Source organism: Ceratotherium simum, chromosome 21 (assembly GCF_057802395.1).
Source record: "Ceratotherium simum simum isolate JZ-2026a chromosome 21, ASM5780239v1, whole genome shotgun sequence".
Classification (NCBI taxonomy): Eukaryota; Metazoa; Chordata; class Mammalia; order Perissodactyla; family Rhinocerotidae; genus Ceratotherium; species Ceratotherium simum.
Genome location: NC_141920.1, coordinates 22897643 through 22920049, shown reverse-complemented (window position 1 = coordinate 22920049; position 22407 = coordinate 22897643). Strand labels below are relative to the sequence as shown.

At 40.7% G+C, this 22407-nt stretch overlaps 1 protein-coding gene across 2 annotated transcripts in view; it reads left to right on the top strand.

Moving 5' to 3' along the window:
• Positions 1–22407, top strand: part of RPN2 (ribophorin II) — a 55843-nt gene that overhangs the window by 20853 nt on the left and 12583 nt on the right. For both annotated transcript variants that reach the window (XM_004430426.2, XM_004430425.3), the window contains exons 5-11: positions 1272–1347; positions 2307–2441; positions 4561–4737; positions 6506–6624; positions 8172–8277; positions 18794–18885; positions 20590–20704. In XM_004430426.2, the coding sequence (XP_004430483.1) occupies positions 1272–1347; positions 2307–2441; positions 4561–4737; positions 6506–6624; positions 8172–8277; positions 18794–18885; positions 20590–20704 (820 nt within the window). The remainder of the gene's footprint in view (positions 1–1271; positions 1348–2306; positions 2442–4560; positions 4738–6505; positions 6625–8171; positions 8278–18793; positions 18886–20589; positions 20705–22407) is intronic.

Sequence of the window (22407 nt, the reverse complement as noted above, 5' to 3'; positions counted from 1 at the left end):
ACTGAATTGTTCACTTTGAAATGGTTAGTTTTGTTATGTGAATTTCATTTCAATAAATTAAAAATACGTGTGTGTGTATATATGTGTATGTATATATATAGGAGTAAGGGTTATCAGTTACAGCACTGTATGACCTAGTAAAACAAATGTTTATCAATTGGAGATTGAGTAAATGATGGTGATGAAGTGCATTTTTATGTACTCATATGGAAAGATGTATACAATATATTGTTAAGTTAAAAATAAATTGGAAAGGGCCGGCCCCGTGGCTTAGCGGTTAAGTGCGCGCGCTCCGCTGCTGGCGGCCTGGGTTCGGATCCCGGGCACGCACCGATGCACCGCTTCTCCGGCTGTGCTGAGGCCGCGTCCCACATACAGCAACTAGAAGGATGTGCAGCTATGACATACAACTATCTACTGGGGCTTTGGGGGGAAAAATAAATAAATAAATAAAATCTTTAAAAAAATAAATAAATAAATAAATTGGAAAACAGTTATGTTTTAGGGATGAGCGTTACTGGAATTTTAACTTCTTTAGTAATGTATTGAATTTTTGACAGATATGTACTTTATTATCAGAAATAAATGGTAGGAAAAGGAAAAGAGAATAGACTTTAGTTTTGGAACCGAATCTTTTATTCCTTTCATCTTATTTTATGCCTGAAGGATGAATGGTTTTCAGGTCTCCTAGCAGAATGGTGATGGCACGAGCATCAGCCATTCAACACATGTTTACCAAATGCCTCCTGTTCCTATTGCATTAATCTGGTTGCAGAAAAGTTGCTCCACAGTAGATCCCACAATATTTCTGTAACCTTGGAGTACCAACTTCTGCCTAGCACAGTGCCTCATACAGCATAGGCAGTGCCAAATGCACTTTGGTTGAACTGAATCCTGTTCTCCCTACGAGTGTAGCTATTATACACCCAGTTAAGTCTCAGTCTCAGGGTTCTCTGTGTGAAACCGTAGGAGCAAAGCCGATTTTCAGAGGGGGGTGAACCTGTGCTCCCTCTCTTCTCTGTGCCCATAGTACTTACCATAAGTCCTGTTGCCCGGATTGCCTTTTCTCTAGCTGTCATGATCTTTATAATGTCGTGGGATTTGTTACGTCTTTCCCAACTAGATATTAAATAAGCTCCTTAAAGACTGAGACTATCTTATACTTCTAAGGAACAAGAGTGGGATACTTGTGTAGGTGTCCTGATGCTGGAAAGGGTAAGTAGATGAAAGGAGACTTGCCATTCATTGGGGCTCTACTCTTTACCTTCCAGAACGATCCAGGCTCTGCAGACGGCGTCCCACCTGTCCCAGCAGGCTGACCTGAGGAGCATCGTGGAGGAGATTGAGGTGTGAATTTATTTTGCCAAATGCCCAGCTCCAGTCTTTGAAACCCTATAGAAGAGTCTTGCAGATAGACATACATAATTTGTTAGGGCCAGTCACATTTCTTTTCATGTCCTTGGCATACTTATGTTCTTCGTATCAGAGCACTATGTCCTAGGGAATATTTGTTAGGCTAGTATAGTTACACCATCAATTAGGCAACAAACTACTTTTCCAGCCTTTTGTAGGTATAGTCTCATAGTCCACAGATTTTATAGCCTAACAAACCTGAAATTCAAATATTTTTTTCTGCCACTTGCTACTTTGTGATCTCGGGCAAATTATTTAATCTCTGAGCCTCAATTTCCTTATATGGTGGTTGTAGGAACAAGTGAGGTTCTAAAGTACCTAGTACATAATAGGTTTCATCAAATAGCACTGTGGTTTTTATCATTACTCTGTCCCTTCCTTTGCCCAGGACCTCCTGCTGCTCAGAGATTACTCTCATGGACTGCGTGGCAGTGATGACAGGCAGTCCTGACAGTGTCATCACTGGATGCCCCACAGGCACACTAGCTGCCTCAGGTTACCCAAGAGAGCAGTGTGTCTCTCTTCATCCTTTAGAGCATTGAATAGGAAGCAGAAATGCTGTGCTCCATAGGTTGTATCCAGATGGATGGCCATGGAATCCATCTGTGTAACGATGCTTCCTGGGTGCACTGCAGCCTGGACCCCTGCGCTTGCGCTTGAGTACAAGGGATCAGGGCAGGAGCACTCCCAGAGCTGCAGAAGATACTGTTTTCTTCAAATGCCTGTATGGTAGCCTAAGCACCTTTTTTGAGAAAGTACTAAGTGACTGAAGCGGTCTCCAGGTTTAGAGTGCGATTTCTCAAAACTGTGTCTGCGCTAGGGTGACAGTGGTTTTGCATCTCATTTCTCTCTTAACACTTGACTTCCAACGTGCTTCTGTTTTATTACGACAGGACCTTGTTGCTCGCCTGGATGAACTGGGAGGTGTGTATCTCCAGTTTGAAGAAGGACTGGAAACAACAGCGTTATTTGTAGCTGCCACCTACAAGCTCATGGACCATGTGGGGACTGAGCCATCCATTAAGGAGGTGCTTGTCTAACAGTTCTCAGGCAGGAAACTCACAGTGGTTGTTGACTTTATCTGCTAAGAATAGCTTTTTTCAGAGAGGGCTGTTCAGTTAGCCTTGGGGTGTAGTCACTCGGTGTCTTGGGTTAGGCGCTGAGAATGAGAAATAGAAGAATGTAAGGCCTGTCCTCGAGAAACTGGTTGTCAGTGGGATAGACGTGTAAATCAGTTGTTACACTTGCTTTAAATGGAGTGTGGACACGTCATGAGGTGGTGGCAAGGCCAAGTGTGTTACTCTTCTTTCCCTCCCTTTTCTTCCTGATACTTCTTACTGCTTGCTGTCTCGTTGCTTTCCACATTGGTGGCCCATGCAAATCCCCTTTCTCCTGCGAAGGGCCCTGTACTGCGAAGGGCCCTGCCCGTTCTCCCTTCCCCCTCGTCCTCTGCAGTGGCTAAATCTTAGCTAATCTTTGCTGATTGACATAGTTCACTGAGAGGTGTGTGTCTGCCGACATCCGCCAAGAGTTAATTCTTTTTTTCTTCTTTTATGTCAAGAGGAGCTCATTAACCTGAAAGAACCTTTAGTTGGAATGTGTGTGGGAAGTCTTTTTGAGTAGGACCCTCTTTGTACCCCTTGTCTGTGAGAAGGTTACCAACCCTTGATCTAAAGGACTTAAAATACAAGCTGCTGTTGTTTAAATTTTAGGAGGAGAGATTTGGGTTCCAAGTTAGAAATTTCATTTCTTTTATGCATTATGAGTTCTGTACTGAGTTCCTTCAAATAAACAGTAAATAATTATCTGTCTTGGATAACGTGAATTAATTTCATAGTTTCCCCAGAGGATACGATCTAATAGTGTATTCCTTTATTGGCATTCTTACGTTGTCTTTCCCTTCATCCTAAGTGTAGGAGGTCTAGAGATACCACATTCTTTTAGTTCTTTTATGGGTGAAAGTGCAGGAATATGGGTCTTATGGTACAAATCATTTAGGAAGTCTCCTATACACAGTACGGTAGATGAATTGACAATATTCTACTTACACAACTTAAACTTTTTCTTGCTTTATTCCCAAGCTGCTACTAACCAGGTATTTGGCTAGAGTAATTTTGCTGTCACTGCTTTTGACATAACCATTTTGGTGAACAGCCACCCATTTTAACATGTCAACAGCCTAGTGATGGAAAAATGTAATTGGTACAATTAAAGAAAATTATTTCATGTCAACTGTGAATAACACTGTCGGGAACAAGGGAGCTCTTTTGTTAGATGGTCGGTTTTAAAAAACAAAACTGATTGAAGTGGAAAATGTTTCCTCTTAAGCAAACAACCTCCAGGATTTTAATAATGCCTTTTAGGTTCCACTTTTTAAAAAAATTGCTTTCAGTTTTCTCCTCTAAGCAGCCCATTAATTCTTAATGGAGAGTTATTATAGTTTCTTTCTAATGTACATTTTGGCTATAAAGTTTGGTCTTGTAAACACAAACTTAGCCCCAATGTACTGCTTTGAGGCTGGTTGGGAGGGAAGGTAGCTTAGCTGGGAGGGTGAGGGGAATCAGGCAAGAACATATTTTATCGTGGAGGGACTTTGGAGACAAACCAGACCTACATGTGAATTTTGATCTTGCCTTTTTTTTTTTCTGTTATAACTTGAGAAGTTAACCTTCTTTAGCTTCAGTTTCCTCTTTTGGAAAACATTGATAATATCAGACTTTTTAGGCTTTTTGTCAAGATTTGAGTTAATGCATGTAAAGCACCTGTCACAGGGCTTGGCACGTAGAGGTATTGAACAGATGGTTACTGTTACATGTATTTTATAACATACTTTCATATCTCAGTAGTTATCTAGAAGGACCTTGCATTTGTATAGTAAGCATTCAATAAATGGTTGACAAATAAATGCATGAATTTCAGTTTGTACTAGAAGACGGAAAAAAACAACTAATTCCATGTTTTAAGCTTAAATGCAGAATATTTGCACCCCGCCCCCCCCCACCTATTTGGATTAATGGCTAAAAGAGCTTCCATGTGAACACCTCATAAACAGATAAGGAATGACTTGAACCAGTTGGGGGCGGAGGGGTGGCTCTCCCACCTTCCTGCCAGAGGGAGATCTTGAGCCGTATTTCCCTTTTCTTTCAGGATCAGGTCATCCAGCTAATGAATGCGATCTTCAGCAAGAAGAACTTTGAATCTCTCTCAGAAGCCTTCAGTGTGGCCTCTGCTGCCGCTGCGCTCTCCCAGAACCGCTACCACGTGCCGGTTGTGGTTGTGCCCGAGGGCACTCCTTCTGACACTCACGAACAGGCTATCCTGCGGGTATGACTTCCATGCCCAAAATGTGCCACTCTGCCATTTCCAGTGTGAGGCTTTCAGAAACCTAAAGACTGGTACACAGCCAATTGTAATCCCCATGAGGACATATCCATCAAATGTGGAGCAAGGCTCATTTTCCTTAGCCTGGAAATGGGGACATGACCACTGCAAACTAGTCACAGAACCCTTCAAATCTATGGAAAAAAGCTAGAGGAGGGCTGGCCTGGTGGTGTAGTGGTTAAGTTCGCAGGCTCTGCTTTGGCGGCCAGGGCTTTGCAGGTTCAGATCCCAGGTGCGGACAGATGTACCGCTTGTCAAGCCATGCTGTGATGGTGTCTCATATAAAGTAGAGGAAGATGGGCACGGATGTTAGCCCAGGGCCAGTCTTCCTCAGGAAAAAGAGAAAGATTGGCAACAGATGTTGGCTCAGGGCTAATCTTCCTCACAAAAAAATTAAATAAATAAATAAATAAAAGCTAGAGGATTTTAAATAGTAAGGCTTTCAATAAATTAAGGGTAAGAAACGTGCATTTCTGAGTTCGTAACTTGAGATGTATAGAGAAGTCTTGCTTCTATAATGCATTTTCCAGTACCAAAACTTTCCAAATACATTTTTTAAGATAGGTTTTTAAATTCCCAAGTCGTTCTGGTGCTTATAGTTGTTAAAATAAATATCAGATCTCTTCCTCCCTGGTGCTGGCAGTGTATCTTTGTGCCTCTTCATAGCATAGTCCTTCCTCTCACTCAGCGGTAAGCCTAGACTTCTCTTTTGTGTTAACTCGTTGAACAGAGCAAATGCACAAATCTCGAATATGTAGAGTTCTCATCTCAAATGAGGCATTTGTTATTGTTTGGAAACCGGTGATAAGCGAACGTCTTCATAAGAAAATAATCATTTATGTCTAAACGTTGGGGTCCCACCAGTTCTTTTGCTTTGGAGGCCCTGCAGATACTCTCCTAAGGAAGTGCCCTGTACTTCAGACTTGCCTCTCTTCTCCCTACTTACAACTCATATCCCCTCTGCCAAGAGTGGGGTCAGAAATAACCCGATTAACATAGTTCACCATGAGGCAGGGGAGGCTAAGAGAGCAAAGGAGAACAAATATTGGCTTTGAAGCTAGATAAGCTGGGGTTTGTGTCCTAGACAAACCACTTAACTGGCCACGTGGTCTTTGACAGTCTCTTAACCTCTTGTGGCCTCAGTTTCTTCATCTGTAAAGTAGAGATTATGCTATCTATCTCAGACAGTTGATGGGAAGATATATGTAAAGGGCCTAGCCTAGTATCTGGCAAATAGTTGACTTTCGGCAAATGATAATTATTAATGTTATCCATATTTCTTCAGTTTTCCCATTGCCCATACCTTCCTAAAGTATTATTCTTGCTAATAATTTTTTTTAAAGATACTTTAGTAAAGTGGATAAAACAGAGGATCAGAAAGAAGGAAACATAACAGCTTGTGTGATCTGGGGCCAGTCATTTTCTTTCCCTGGGCTCTAGTTTCCTTATCTGAAAAATGAGATCACTGGGCAAGATCATCTTTAAGATCCACCCACCTCTAGCATTCTGTAATCTATCCCATTCCCAATCTGATTGTGTTTTCCTCTGTTTGATCTCTGATAGACAGTAGGCCAAAGGTCAGTGAAGATTTCCTGAACTGAGGTGTTTCTTCCCCTGCAGAGCTAGCTCCTTATGGATAAAGCACCCCAGAAATAAATTCTGGACTCCCTCAGCCTTTGTTCCTATAGATAACTTTTAAATTTATTTCCAGTTGCAGGTCACCAATGTCCTGTCCCAGCCTCTGACTCAGGCCACTGTTAAACTAGAACATGCTAAATCTGTTGCCTCCAGAGCCACTGTTCTCCAGAAGACGTCTTTCACCCCTGTAGGGTAAGTCGTGAGCATACTTTTGCAGGGTGTCAACTTGTTTTGGAAAATTAACCTACAGCCAGTATAACTCAGATTAAGGTGGATATTACCAAAATCATAAAGCCAAATTTATCTAAACTTTGGTTAGGTAAAATCCTAACCATCCTATCAAAATCCTATAGTTATGTAAGAAAAGGATTTTTATTTTTTTTATTTTTATTTATTTATTTATTTTTTAATTTTTATTTATTTATTTTTCCCCCCAAAGCCCCAGTAGATAGTTGTATGTCATAGTTGCACAGCCTTCTAGTTGCTGTATGTGGGACACAGCCTCAGCATGGCCGGAGAAGCGGTGCGTCAGTGCGCACCCGGGATCGAACCCGGGCCGCCAGCAGCGGAGCGCGCGCACTTAACCGCTAAGCCACAGGGCCGGCCCAGAAAAGGATTTTTAAAACTAAAAGAATTCTGTTTTAGTTTTATTCTTTCCTTCCCTATTTCCAGTTGTCTCTGTCTTGCCATTGTATAAGTAGCCAGTTTTAAATTTAGTATTTATTGTTTTTTTCTGATGTATGAGTGATAACGTGTTTATTGTAGGGAAAATATAGAAAAGCAGGAAAAAGAAAATATAAATTACCCATAATTCTACCACCCAGATATACCTCCTGTTAACATTTTGCTGTCTTTTGTTGTCTGTCTTTTTTCTATGCATATGAATGTATTTTTAAAATTAAATTAGGATTATGCTTTATCTATAACAATGTGTCATGAACATTTCCCCCATAGGATTAAATATTCTTCTACAGTCTTATTTTTAATGGCTGTGTATTGTTATGTAAATTTTTTAAAAATTAAGGGTCAATTTTTATATGAAAGTTTGTTAAGTGTTAGATTAGAAAGTTAATGCGATCAGGAACTGAGTTTTAGAGAGAAAATGCATTTTTTAGTCATAAAGATACACAGGCAATACATGAAATTAAAAAGCAAAATCATTTTTAGGAATCAGTAGAATGGTAAGAGACAGTGGAGATTTTGCTATGTAGTTAGAGTTAAGAATTCTCTACCTTTTTTCCCCTTTTAAAATAAAAATTATTAATATTTTTATAAAAGTAAGATATTTCCTTTTTAGGAAATTTACAAAACAGAAAAGTAGAAATAATACCAAAAATTCCCTACAGTTCTACTACCCTCCCCAACCTCTTTGAACATTTCTACTTTTTTTTTTTTTTTTCCCCTACATAACTGGGATCATACTATCGACTTACCTGTTTCCCATTTAATTGTGGAAGGTTACCTGAGGGAGGTGGGATTTTAGGAGCTGAGGGGGGGAAACAAAGGAAAAGAAGACTTTGGAGACTTGAAAAAGGAGGTCATTTGAGATGGTTTTGAAGTTTTCCCCACATTATAGTCTGTGACTGAGCAGGAGGTTGCCCAGGTGGAATGGGAAGTCAGAAGGTGGAGAAGTGGTGTGGCCCTGGGCTGTCCCGGGAGTGCCTCACTCTGTAGCCCTCTTGTGATCTTCCTGACTTTCCTATGTGAGTTCTTGCTAACTCTGCTGTCATTCTTAACAGGGATGTTTTTGAACTAAACTTCAAGAATGTCAAGTTTGCCAGTGGTTATTATGACTTCTCTGTCAAAGTTGAAGGTGACAACCGTTATATTGCAAATACTGTAGAGGTAAGTGCTTTTCTTGTCATCCCCATTGCCGTGTTAATATATCCAAGGAAATGATCACATAAGCACATGGCATTAATCATCTGGTATATTGACTTCACTTTACCATTGAGTTAATATGAATATGTTAAGAGAGGGATAGGTTTGAACTATGCTGTTTGACAGACTTAGCCAAGAACTTGATCATAGCAAGTTCTCTTTTATTTGTAAATTATTTATTTTCTATTATAATTTAGCATTACTATCTTACATAAAATTTGGAAATAGAAAAAATAAAAATCACTCATAATTCCACTGAGGCGTAAATATTCTTAAAATGTTTTGTGGGATAAGCTTTGATAGATTTAGAAAAGTGCTTGATGCTAATTAGGTGACGAAAAGCATCAAGTGGCATGTGGCACTGTAGTGAGGCTATCTGGGTAAAAGTATGAAAGAAAACCAGTAATCTTTCATAATGAACTGTGTTTCAGATGCATAGCTGACTCTAGTTGTGTTGAAGATCCAAGTGGGGTTTTTTTGCTGAGGAAGGTTCACCCTGAGCTAACATCTGTGCTAGTCTTTCTCTATGTTGTGTGTGGGTCGCTGCCACAGCATGGCTGCCAGTGAGCGGTGTAGGTCCATGCCCAGGAACCAAACCCAGGCTCCCGAAGCAGAGCTTGCCAAACTTAAACACTAGGCCACAGGCCGGCCCCCGCAAGTGGTTTTAAGGATGGAAAGCTATGCCTCATTTTTCTGATGCTTTGTGGAAATGAGGTATTTCACATTGGTGGTTTTCCCACCTAATTGAAGTTTACCCTTCAGGCACTGTGGCTTTCATTTTAACCTTTTTGGATAGAGGTTTATTTAAGATGAAGTACACATTTTCCTACTTTGTTAAGCTATGGAATATGGTTTAACCTTTGCTTATTCTGAATTAGAATCATCAGTGTGAACTCTGTATTAAATGCCTGTGACGTGAGAGCACGGTCCTGTGTGCTTTTTCTTACATTATTTTATTCTTACAACAACCCTAAGAGATGGGTGGAGTCATCTTCATTTCATAGATGAGGCTCAAAGGGGTAGAGTGACTTGTCCAAGGTCATGCAGCCTGTGCTTGGGTGGATGCCCTGCACAAGACCAGTTTAGTTAGCGCCCTGGTGAATGTAGAGCCAGCCTGGAGGCCGTGGAGCTATGTGCAGCTCCAGCAGCTGGCCCTTTATGATATCACTTTCTCCTTTCAGCCGTCACTTCTCTGCCACTGTGTCTTTGCTGCCTCTACTTGACTACCTTGTTGTGTATTCTGTTGGGTCAGGGGAACTTGAAGTGGTACTGTGCTTTCCTTGAATAAATATATGCTATTTGTGACAACTATTTTCGTCACTATTCTAATGTCATTTTCCACTCACTTTTCTTTTTTTAATTATCCATTTTGAAATAATTTCAATCTTAGTTGCAAAAATAGTATGAAGAATTCTCGTATACCCTTTACCCAGCTTCCCCAAATGTTAACATTTTATATAACTGTAATATAATTATCAATACAAGGAAATTAACTGATACAATACTATTAAATAATCTATAGACTTTAATTCAAATTCCACAAGTTATCCTATTAATGTCCCTTTTCTGATCCAAGATTCAACCTAGGATCACATATCCCTATAGTTGTCATGTCCCTTTAGCCTCCTCAATTTAGGATAGTTTGTCCTGCGTGACTTGGACACTTTTGAAGAGTACTGGCCAGTTACTTTGTAGAATGCCCTTCTTTTTGGGTTTGTGTGATGTTTCCTCATAATTAAATTCAAGTCATGCATTTTTTGCAAGAATATTCCAGAAGTGATGCTCTGCCCTTCTTAGTGCATCCTCTTAGGAAGTATGATGTGGATATGTCTCATTGCTGGTGATGTTAACCTTGATCACTTGGTTGAGGTGGTGTCTGTTAGGTTTCTCCACTGTAAAGTTGCTGTTTTTCTGCTTGTAAGTAAGTGGTGGAATGATACTTTGATACTCTGCAAGTATCCCGATGATTTTACTTGCAAAAGTTATTAACGTGGTGTTTGCCAAAAGGTGATTTTCTCTTTCTTTCATTTCTTGTACGTTTATTAGTTGGAATTCTGCTGTAAGAAAAAGCTGTCCCTTCCTTCTTCCCCCTCCCATTTATTTATTTATTCAATTATATATAACGCTTTGCACTCATGGATATTTATTTTATTCTATAGGTTATGATCATTTATTTTGTTGCTCATATTATCCCAGATTTGGCCTTTGGAGAGCTCCTCACATTGGCTCCTGTGACACTCACTCTCTTTTAATGAAAGGACAAGACGGCTAGAAAGTTTGACCTTTTCAAAAGTGGGACATTACTTAACATAGGTAGATTAAACACTTATATTTAAAGTTTGGCAGAAAGGAAGATATTTTCTGGAACTCTAGTCTCTCTGCATTTTCTCTACCTCATGTTTGACCTTTTTGGGCATGAGACATCTGATCCTAGTTGATTCACTAACACAAAATTTGGACAGAAACTATGTACCTTGAACCTTTAAAATCTAGATGCTTTCAATTTTAGTTTCCTTCATTAAGGGGATTTATTTGCAACTGAACACATTAAAAGGCAAACTTTTTTTTTTTTTGCCTGAAACCTCTTCTTTCTGCCTTTCTAATCTTGATAACAACATATTCAGTTTAAGTGCCACATCCATACGTCCCAGTCCTTCTTAACCTCTTCCTTTCTTTCCACTTCTGACTTCTGTTCAGTCAGGAATTCCTGTTCATTCCACTTTGGAATGTCTTTTGCACGAGCCCTTGGTTCTTCAGTCCCAGTGTTCCTACTCTGTGAGAGCCCTGTGTTCTTGATCTAGACTGATAAGTTCGTTTCTAACTAGTTTCATTGTCTTTAATCTCTGCCCCTTCCGTTTAATTATTCATAAGTGCCACTAGAATGATAAAATCGCATTGTTCCTCTGGTTAAACATCTCTTTGTTTCCCTGTTGCCTGTGAGTGAGGTATAGACTCCTCAGCATGGCTTAGAAGGTCCACAGGCACATGCACAGGCTTCAGTGCGGGTGCATCCTCGTCCTTCAGCTCCAGCTGCTCTTGATGCACACTGGTCCTCAAATATACTTTACATGCACACGCCTTTGGACTTCTACTCTTATTTCGTCCACGGGGAATGCTCTTCCCCTCCCTTGCTCATATGCTGAAATACTCATCCTGTAAGATCTAGTTCAAATGTTGCTCCTTCATCTGTGCTCCCATAGTACTTTATTTTATTTTTTAGTATGGACTATTTCAATATACAGAAAAGAAGAGAGAGTAATACAATGAATCCTCATGTATCCACTCATCTCCTTCAGACCTTAATATTTTGCTATATTTGCTCCTTTTTGGGGGGAGGTAAGAAATAAAACCATATAGATTGAATTTAAGCTGCCGGTGTATTTCTCAAGTACTTGTTCTTCCCTCTTTCCCTAGATTTGGGGTTTATTGTTCCAATGCCAGTTTTTATATTTCTGCTACACATATTGTATTTTTAAACAATATATTGCATTGATTTGCATCTTCTCAAATTTTACACATTGTACTGTATGTATCCTTTTGCTTGTTTTTACTCAATATTAATTTTATGACACTTATCCATATTTATGCACATAGCTCAAGTTCTACATGCATAAATATGGCTAAGTGTCATAAAATTAATTGTCTTTCTTTTATGAATGGATCAGATCTTATCCATTCATTTTCCTGTTGCTGGACATTTAGATTTTCACTATTACAAACAATGCTGCTTAGTACATGTTTCCTTATGCACATTTTGTTTGTTTATCTAGAGTGAAGTTGTGGGATCATAGGGTGTGCTCATCTTCCAGCTTTATTACGTATTGCCAAATTGCTCTTTTCTTCACATTCTTACCAATATTTGGTACTATGAGTTTTTGATAATCTGATGGATATGAAATGGTATCTTTTTGTTTTAATGTTTTTCCTTGGTTACTAGTGAGACTGAGCATCTTTTCTTCTGTTTATTGGCCTTTTAGATTTCCTTTTCTGTGAATTGTCGTATATCTTTTGTCTGTTTTTCTTTTGGTTTGTTAGTGTTTTTATTATTGAGTTTTAGAAGCTTATTATATTCTGGATACTAATCCTTAGTTATAAGCACCAGATATCTTCTCCCTATGTTGCTTTATGGCATCTTTTGATGCACAGAAGTTAATTTCAATGAAGCCTAATTTAAAAGTCTTTTTTCCTAGATTGTGCTTTTTCTGTCTTCTTTAAAAAATCCCAGGCTGCTCCAACGTCAAAAAGATATTCTCCAATATTTTCTTCTAACGGTTTTAAAGATTTTTTTTCTCTTTTTTTTTTTTTTGTGTGAGGAAATCAGCCCTGTGCTAACATCCGCCAATCCTCCTCTTTTTTTTTTTTTTTTGCTGAGGAAGACGGCCCTGGGCTAACATCTGTGCCCATCTTCCTCCACTTTATATGGGACGCCGCCACAGCATGGCTTGCCAAGCAGTGCGTCGGTGCGTGCCCGGGATCCGAACCAGCGAACCCCGGGCCGCCGCAGCGGAGCGCGCGCACTTAACCGCTTGCGCCACCGGGCCGGCCCCTTTTTCTCTTTTTATTTAGGGCTTCAGTCTACTTAAAGTTTATTTTTATTGCTATGGTAATTTTACACCGTGTCTATAATTGTTCTTATTGCACTATATTACCATCATTTGCTTATATGTATGTGTTGCTCTTTCATTGGGCTGGGAACCCGCTGTGGGCAGACACCAAATCTTAGTGTTTCAGTGCTTAGTTTCCATCTCAGACCACTTAGAAGAAGAAAAGGATGGAGTGATCTAAAGATGTTATCTCACATTTCGAGGACCTTAGAACTATGGTAATTCATCTTCCAGGAGTGAGCCTTTTACCCTATACAAAGTAGCTTGGCTTTTTTTTTTTAAATAACAGGTGTATTGAGAGTATAATTCACATGCCATAAAATTTAGCCATTAAAAGTATACAATTCAGCATTTTTAGTATATTTACAGAGCTGTGCAACCATCACCACTATTTAATTCCAGAACATTTTTATCACTCCAAAAAGCAACCATGTCTATTAGTAGATACCCCATATTCTATAGGAATATAGCATTCTCCCAGTCCCGGCAACTAGTGATGAACTTTTTGTCTTTATGGTTTATTTATTTGGGACATTTCATATAAATGGAATCATAAATATGTAGCCTTTTGTGTCTGGCCTTTTTTACTTAGCATATTTTTAAGGTTCATTCGTGTTGTAGCATGTACCAGTACTTTATTCCTTTTTATGGCTAAATAATATTCCATTGTGTGGATATACCACATTTTGTTTGTCCAGTCATCAGTTGATGGACATTTCTACTTTTTAGCTATTATAAATAATGCTGCTATGAACATTCATGTACAAGTTTTTGTTTGAACACCTGTTTTCGATTCTTTTATGTATATGCCTAGGGATGGAATTGCTGGATCATATGATAACTCTATGTTTAACTTTTTGAGGAACTGACAAACTGTTTTTCAAAGAAGCTGTGCCATTTTACATTCCCACTAGCAATGTATGAGGGTTCCAATTTCTCTACATCCTTATCAACACTTGTTATTATCTGTCTTTTTCGTTCTGGCCATCCTAAGTGCATATGGAGTGATATCTCATTATGATTTGGATTTGCATTTCCCTGATGGCTAATGATGTTGAGCATCATTAATCTGTATTTTTTCCTTATACTAGTACTATGCTGTCTTGATTACTGTAACAGCTTGGCTTTTTGTAACATCAAATCTGGTGTTTGTCCAAGTGTTTCTGTGGTTGTTAGAAAAATTATCTAAGTACATCTAAGTACAAAATAGCAGAAATGGCTAATAGCTGTTACTCATGCAACGACAATAAGCCCCTGTTGAGGCCATTGCTGTCCTTTTCCTTCCCAGTGATGGAAAATCTCCTCTCTTCCTCTTCATTACGTTAGAGCTGTATGCGTGCATATGTGTGCGTGTCTGTGTAGGTGCGCGTGCCTGCTCTGACCTCTGTCACGTATGCAACTTTACTTAGTAATTTCAGTAATAGTCACACTTAGAGCCTCAGAGCAGGTCAGCAGGTCCTGTTTACTCTCCTGAGAGATGCTCAACATTGGTCAGAGTGCATTAACGGTGGTTTGGTGTGGAAGGCCTGTAATAGCACTCATTGACACTGGACGTGCTGTCAGGGGAAGCGTGGGTTTTAGAAGCTGTCTTGCCCCTAAAGCACCATCATTTTTGACAGTAATGAGCTAAACAGGAGAGTTATTACTCTCAGCAGAAAGATTGCATTTCCTGGTGTTAAAACATTTTTTGAGATATTTGTGGCATGCAGCTCAGGCAAAGAAAGGACTAGCATGTTCACTGTAGAGCAGGCTTAGCTGCATTTCAAGTGGCTAAACCAGTCCCTTTCCTATTATAAAAACTAACCCTGCAGTGTTGGTTTGAAGGAAGAAGCAGCTAACCAGCAGGGATCCTACTGTGAACTCCTATAACAGGGCTTTGAAAAAAGTTACCATGATTTTTATTTCTCAGTTTGCTTTAAAAGAGTAGCATAAAAACGCTTTTCTTTTAAATGTTTCCAGAGACTCATTTGTAGTAAGATTTTAGGAGCAGAAGAACGTGTTTTAAATTGTTCCCTATTCAAGAACAGCCCTACAGTGTTTCTGTGCAACAAAGAAGCTGTAACTTAGGGGGCCTTTTAAAATTAGGGCTGAGAGCAAACCCCAAATGCCTTGAGTTCACTGCAGTTTGTCCTTTGTCATTCCATGTGTCTGTATTGTCTGGGAGTGCTTATGATGGCTTTATAACAAACACACAGTGGAATCTTGATTAGCAGGCCTTAGTGACCATGTTATTGGTGAAAGTTTATAGTCAGGATTCTAAGGAAAAACCCAAAAGCTGATGGCCTCCTTATCACTGTAATTAGGATACATTGAGGAGCCTTACAGAAGTCTTTAAACATCTGTTTATGTTTATCCATCTGCTGAAAAGGAGAGTGATTATTTTTTAAAGTCATAATTATTGGGTGGTACTTTTTAATACAAAAATGTTTATAAAGAAGAAAGTATATGGCACACAATCTCATTGCTCAGATAATTCCTGTTTTTTGAAAACGAGGAGTAAAATATGCATGTAGTTAAAAAAAATTCAAAGTACAAAAAGGTATATAATGAAATACAAGAGCCTTTTCTCATCCCTTCAATCCAGTCCCTCCTCAGAAGGAGCTATTATTAACTGTTAACTGTGTACGCTTTAAGAAAAAGAAGGATGCATATAGCAAACGAGTGAATGCATATCCTTTCTTATTTACACAAAAGGGATTGTTCTATAAACAGTTGTATTCTTTGCTTTTATCACAAAGTAGAGGCTCCCAGCTTTCCCCTCGGGGGTCTATTCCGCTTGATGGCCTTCCCCCAACCCCTGCCATAATTCACCCAGTTGCCTAGACTCGATGACAGGCAGTGATGTTAAATATAATTCTGTCAATAGATAGCTGTGTATTCAAAAGAAGGAGGTAATATCTCCATATCTGTCTATAGACACCTGCCTTGTTTCTTTTTTAATTGCTCCATAGTAATTTGTAGTGTACCTGTACCATTATTTATTTAACTAGCCTCCTATTTATGGACATTTAGGTGGGATGATGATTTCAAGATCACATTTACAGATTAAATGAATGAGTCCTTAAGAGAATGAGTTCACAGAAGTGAAGAGGGGGGCTGGCCTGGTGGCGTAGCGGTTAAGTGCGTGCGCTCCACTTGGGTGGCCCGGGGTTCGTGGGTTCGGATCCTGAGCGTGCACCCACGCACCTCTTCTCAAGCCATGCTGTGGCGGCGTCTCGTATAAAATAGAGAAAGATGGGCACGGATGTTAGCCCAGGGCTAATCTTCCTCACACCCACAAAAAAGTGAAGAGGGAATTATCTGGTTAATGTTAATGAAGATTGCAGAGTAGTTAAATATGAAGACAGATTTTTTTAAAGCATGGGGTATTGCTAAATTCTTAGCTCTCCCCAAACTGGAGGGCTGCCTAAGCCCTCCTGCTATACGTTTCCCACTCCCCAACCGAGGGCTACCCCCAGGCGGGCTTGGATCACAGTTCCTTCTGTGCTTTTGTAGCACTTGGTACATCCCTCCATTAAAGCAGTAGCCTGGTCTCTTATAGTTTAGCTTTGCGTATATACTTCCCTTGAGGAGAGGAGGTGCATCTTGCCGTTTCTGTATATCTCTAGGTGTTCCAGATGCTCTAGGGGGTTGTAGGGAAAGTGGTCTCAGTAGGGTGTTTTGCTAAAAGTCAGTAGCCTTAATCAGAGCTCTTTGGCTACTTCTTTGCTTGAGCCTTCCTCAAGGCTAGTTTTTCTTCAAATAGAAGTGGTGTCAGTGCTTCGCTGGGTTGAGCTTTATAAAGCAAAGCTTGCTCTGTTTCCGAGCCCCAGGTGAGTTGTGAAGCTGTTTACTTAGCAGAGAGCCCAAAGAACCAAAGTGGAGGCTCCCAGCTCTCTCCTGGGGGTTTACTCAACTTGAAGCCCGTCTCTTCCCCTACCCCCCTGCCATAATTCACCCAGTTGCCTAGACTTGGTGACAAGCAATGATGCTAAATATAATTCTGCCAATAGGTGGCTGTGTATTCAAAAGTAGGAGGTAATGATATCCTTACAGCCTCTGGTAATAAATCTTTTCCATTGAGTTTTTTTTTTTTTTTTAAGCAAAATAGAACACCCCTATTCAACCTGATAATTGAGGCTGTTGTCACAAAATAGTTATTATGGAGGCAGGAGAGAAGGCCGCTAAGAAGAATTACTTGATAGCTATCTTTATCCTTTTTTAATTTTTCTTCTTTGCCTTTGATTTGAGGCTATCACACCTTGGTAATGCATTTTAGAAAAATGCTGCAGCTATCCTTCAATTATTTGCCCAGCCCTCTATATTCTTTGATCCTGACTTAGACTATATACCAGTGGATTTGGCAAGGATTTCCTTAAGCATTACATTCAAGCTTATCAAATATTTGCAAGTCTCATGGATATGTTTGCACATAGAAAGTGCCTTGATTTGCACATTCAAACTTAGATTTTAAATCACAACTTGCCCATGAATAGACTTTTAGCATATTTTCTGTCTCTTCTCGAATTTTACATTTATTTTAATCTAATTTTAAAATTTTTATTTATTTATTTTTTTTCCCCAAAGCCCCAGTAGATAGTTGTATGTCATAGTTGCACAGCCTTCTAGTTGCTGTATGTGGGACGCGGCCTCAGCATGGCCGGACCAGCGGTGCGTCGGTGCGCGCCCGGGATCCGAACCCAGGCCGCCAGCAACGGAGCACGCGCGTTTACCTGCTAAGCCATGGGGCCGGCCCCTATTTTAATCTAATTTTTAAAAATTTCTTGTTTACTGGCTTTGGCTAGCTCTTCTTTGTGGAAATATTTATAAGGAACATATAGAATTCAAACGCTGTAAGAGTCAAGATGGACTGATTTGTGCTTATAACAAACTCCAAATCTCAGTGGCTTAAAACAACAAAAGTGTCTTTTTTGCCCACGCTGGGTATCTTTAGTGTGTCGACTGGAGGCTCTGCTTCATATTTTCCTTACTCCAGGCCCCAGGCTGAGGGAGCAAGCCTCTCTCTGCACGTTGTCTATGTCTGTGTCAGAGGAAGAGAGAATCACACGGTGGCTCTTAAAGCTTTCACTTGGAAGTGACACACTTCACTTCTGCTCACATTTTGTTGGCCAGAGCAAGTCACATGGCCACACGTGACTCTGGGGGTGGGCCGGGGAAGTACAGTTGTACCACATGCTTGGAAAGAGAACCAGAAGTACTTGGTGAACGGTATAGATGATGCTATAGCTTCTTAGGTCTTCACGGACAGATTATAGTACTGCTTGGCACAGAGTAACTGTCACTGGGAAGCTAGATAGCAGGGTGTGTAAGGACACGGGCTCCGATTCAGAATGCCTGAGCTCCAATACTGGCTCTGTCACTTACCAGCTCTCTAAACTTGAGCGAGTAGCTTCATCTCTCTTATCTTTAACTTCCTCATCTGAAATAGCACTACCTCACAGAGTGAGGATTAAACAAGATAGTCTTTATAAAGTCAGTGTCTTTCACATAATAAACACTCAATAAACATTAGCTGTCATTAGAATTGAGTACTTGTTGATTTAAATTATTTGAAGGTTACTGCTTAAGGATTTTTCCCCTTATTTGTTTTAAAGGACATGTAAAAAGTTCTACTTTTCTTTTCTTTTTTAATATATACCATCTAACCAAAGCCAAAGAAGGGAAGAAGGGATAAGAATCAAGGAGTTACTTTTAGGCCGCAGGATGGGAGAGGTGGAAATACTACGTGACTGGGTCAGTTTTACTAAAATCATTGAAGACTCCCATCCTCGGATTTTTTATCCCTTTACTCACCTTTAAGAGAAAAATTTGGGTATGCATGTTAATTCCTGGTGTACCCAGTTGACTTGGCGATTTTCTTCTATGTTTCACTCCAGCTCAGAGTCAAGATCTCCACTGAAGTTGGCATCACAAATGTCGATCTCTCCACTGTGGATAAGGACCAGAGTATTGCACCCAAAACCACCCGGTAGGTGGGACCGCCTCCTGGGCACAGGGGAGCCCCGGCTTGAGCTGAGAGGAGCAGCCTAGACACTGTGCCCTCTCGGTGTCATTTCCGTGTCAGCAGTGATCTAGCTTACACTCCAAATTAAAGAAGGTATAGTTCCGCTGGCACCGCGCCAGGTGTGCTGTTTGGCATCCATGCAGATTTGGGGGTTGTCTATACCGGTGGCCAGTCCCTGAGCAGACTGTTTATTACTAGTCCACAGTGAGATGAGGACCTTACCTCAGAATATAAATCCGAGTCAGTCACCCATGTCACCAAGCACATTATCTAGTTCAGGTGACAATTTTTTTAAAATCAAGACTTGCTCAATGAAGGAAGCAGTGTGTTAATTTATATTCTGGTGTAATCTCTTTATCTTCACAGTTCTGAATTTGCTTTTGGTGGCCTCATGGCAACTCTCTTTGGCTCACAGTGGGTCTGAAATCAGTTGGAAGCCTCCTAGGCACTTGGAACTGAGATGGCAGATACCTAGCACTAGAGTTACGATCCCCTTTCTCAAGTCCATGGAAGGCATCACTATCAGTCACAGTATTTGTTCCTGCTGAACATAGAATCTTTTTTTACACAACCTTCTAGGTAACCATTAGCAATTGATCAGAGTTGGGCCAGAACACTGTATGAAGCTCATTTGTCACCCTTCTCCCAGGGCCTTATTTTTGGAGGGGCTCATCTGGATCTCTGGGTATAGTTCAGACCCCAACTTTACTCAGCTGGGATGGCTATAGATGCCAGAGAAAGCGGAGGAACCCTCAAGGCCATTTTGAAGACAGGATGTTAGCCAGAGCCTAGAAGCCAAGCATTCACTCCTTTTAAGTCATGTGCAAGGGCTGGGCTTTCTGCCTCTTGCTTGGGTATTTTCATAGTGACATTGGAGATGGGAGCACTGTTGAGGATCCACTGAAATAATGTCGGTGAGAGTGCTTGGCAAAATTTAATGCTCTATATAGATGAAGAGTTGGTATTACTCGTAAGTAAATATAAAGCCATAGGATAAAATATGGCCAGGTTTGAGCTCTGTCACCATTTGGCTTGTTTTATTCCCTGGCCATCTTAATCAAAAATCCCAGGAGATAGCTGTGAAAAGAACAGTTTTCTCATTAATGCTGCCTTTGAGAAAATGACTTTTTAAAACCCAATTTCAGGCAGAAAAACAAATTGAAACAGTGCCTAGGAAAAAATACAGCATTAAAAAAAGAAAAAGCTATAAGTACCTTTCTTTCCTTTGCATCTCCTACCCCCTCGTCTCTCGACCTTGCTCACATATGCTGCCGCCATCAGTCCTGTGATTATTTCTGCTTGCGCTTCTGCCACCCCAGCTCTTCAGCCCACCTGTGTGCCTGCATGGGGACATGTGAGCCCCACTGGTGCCTGACTCGGTTGAGTTGACATCCTTAGGTCCTTGAAGTGAAAGCCTGGAGCATCTGCACATAGCATTTTCCCCAGACCCTGATGCAAGTTTATTCTGTGCTTTTCTCAGTCCTGGCTTTATCTGTCCAGTTCACCCTCAGGCCGCAGACAATTCTCCACTTCTGTCTTTCCACAACAGAAAAGTGTTACAATGGGAGAGGGAGGATTGGGCAATGAAGTGAAGTTTGTATTCTTTACTCTGTTCTCGAGATTATGCAGATCCTCTCTGGAGACTTACTGTATAAACGTCTCTTTCAGGGTGACCTACCCAGCCAAAGCCAAGGGCACGTTCATCGCTGACAGCCACCAGAACTTTGCTTTGTTCTTCCAGCTGGTAGATGTGAACACTGGTGCTGAACTCACTCCTCACCAGGTCAGGAAAAAGCCCAGACAGTTCTCTTGGCCTGAAACATTAATGTACGCTGGAGTTGTTGGTGCTCTGTGTAACGCTGGCTACAGGATGGCTCCAGACTCCTGCTTTCATATCTTCACTCAGAACACTGACAGGCCATGAGGTTCTCCCACATGACACTTTACCCTCCTTGTACTGGTTGTAACCCTGAACATGGCATACACTCTTTTTAAAAGATTAGCTGGTTTTGAGAAGATATATTTAAGGCAGATTAGCACTTAATTGAGGCTTTTTTCTTTCTGACCAAAAAAACATATATTGAAATAATTTTGAAAAAAGGAAAACCTAGGCAGTGGGCCCAAAGCCTGTTTTTGTTTTGGCCAAAGTAGATTTTCTATTTGGGGGATCTGAAGAATAGCCCGTTTTAACTTGTGCCTACTTTGTATTGTGAAAGCAATGGGCTTCATTTTTGTTTTCCATATATAAAATAATGATAATTATTATTTAAAAGATTTTCAAACCATACTCTTTCCCCAGAGAAGCTAATATGGCCCCTTGTCCTCTCAGATACCTCCTCCCCCTCCTCTGTCATCCCCCTTGGTTGAGAATAACTGCTCACAGCCCTGCCCCAGCCATCATTGTATTGTAAAGGGAAATTCAGATAAATACTTGGAATGCTGAAAGATAGGAAAGAATGTGGGCTCTAGTGGCATTGATTAGGTCCTTTGTAGCGATACTTGAGCAAGAGCTAGCAGACTTGTGTCTGTGCCAAGAGGCAGCTTCAGAGCAGACCGCTGAGGTGAGTGGATTTATGGGGAAGCCTTTTGCTTTCTGTGTCTTGTAGCTGCAACTGCTGCACTTGTGCCCGGGCCCCAGAGCGCTGCCCCCAGGACCACCGCCCCCAGGACTGCTGTCCTGGCACTTCTCTGCTCCTCTCTCCCCTCCTCCCGCAAGCTCCAGGGAGCTTGGTCAGGGCACTTAGCCATGGCTAACTGATCTTTAAGCACTTCACACTCTTAATGTTTCCCAGCTCCTTCTCAGAATGACATTTGCCAACCAGTCAGCACAAGGGAAGACAGAATATGAAAAGAAAAAATTACAAGACTGCATTGGTGGGATTGGGGTTAGGGCAGGGAGAGTTAGTGAGGAAATGTAACTTTAACTGAAACGTTGTCTCATCCAAAATTCTGTTTTGGAAACCATGGCCTAGAGACCTCCCAGGTAGAGATGGCGTTTTGCAGATGAGTCTGGCTGCTGCCTGCACTTGGCTGTGACAGGAGAAAGATCGGGCATCTGGGCTCCTAAAGCCCGTTCTTGGCCAAGACTGCTGTGGTCAGGATGCTTCACATCCCTGGGCTCTTTTCCCTGAATAACTTGGATAGTTGTTCTTTGTTGCCCAGGTGTAAAGTAACAAATGAGATGTATGTTTTTTCTGTGGAGCCAGCGCTAGCTGTGTTAAGGATTAAATGTCAACTCATTTAATCTTCGTGCCTTATGATCTGTAAAATAGAACCAATCCACCTGCCTTGTTGAATTCTTTATTTTGAGACACTTGAAAGAAAAGCTGTGAGTGGATATTAAGTTTTGCTGCAGTTCTAATGTGCGGAAACCTTAGTTTCTTATGCCATTGAGGGGATAGGATGATTAGACTTGTACCATCATATTGATAATATCAGCTGCTGTTTGTTGGCTAGCTAGTATATACCAGGTCCTGTGCTAAATGC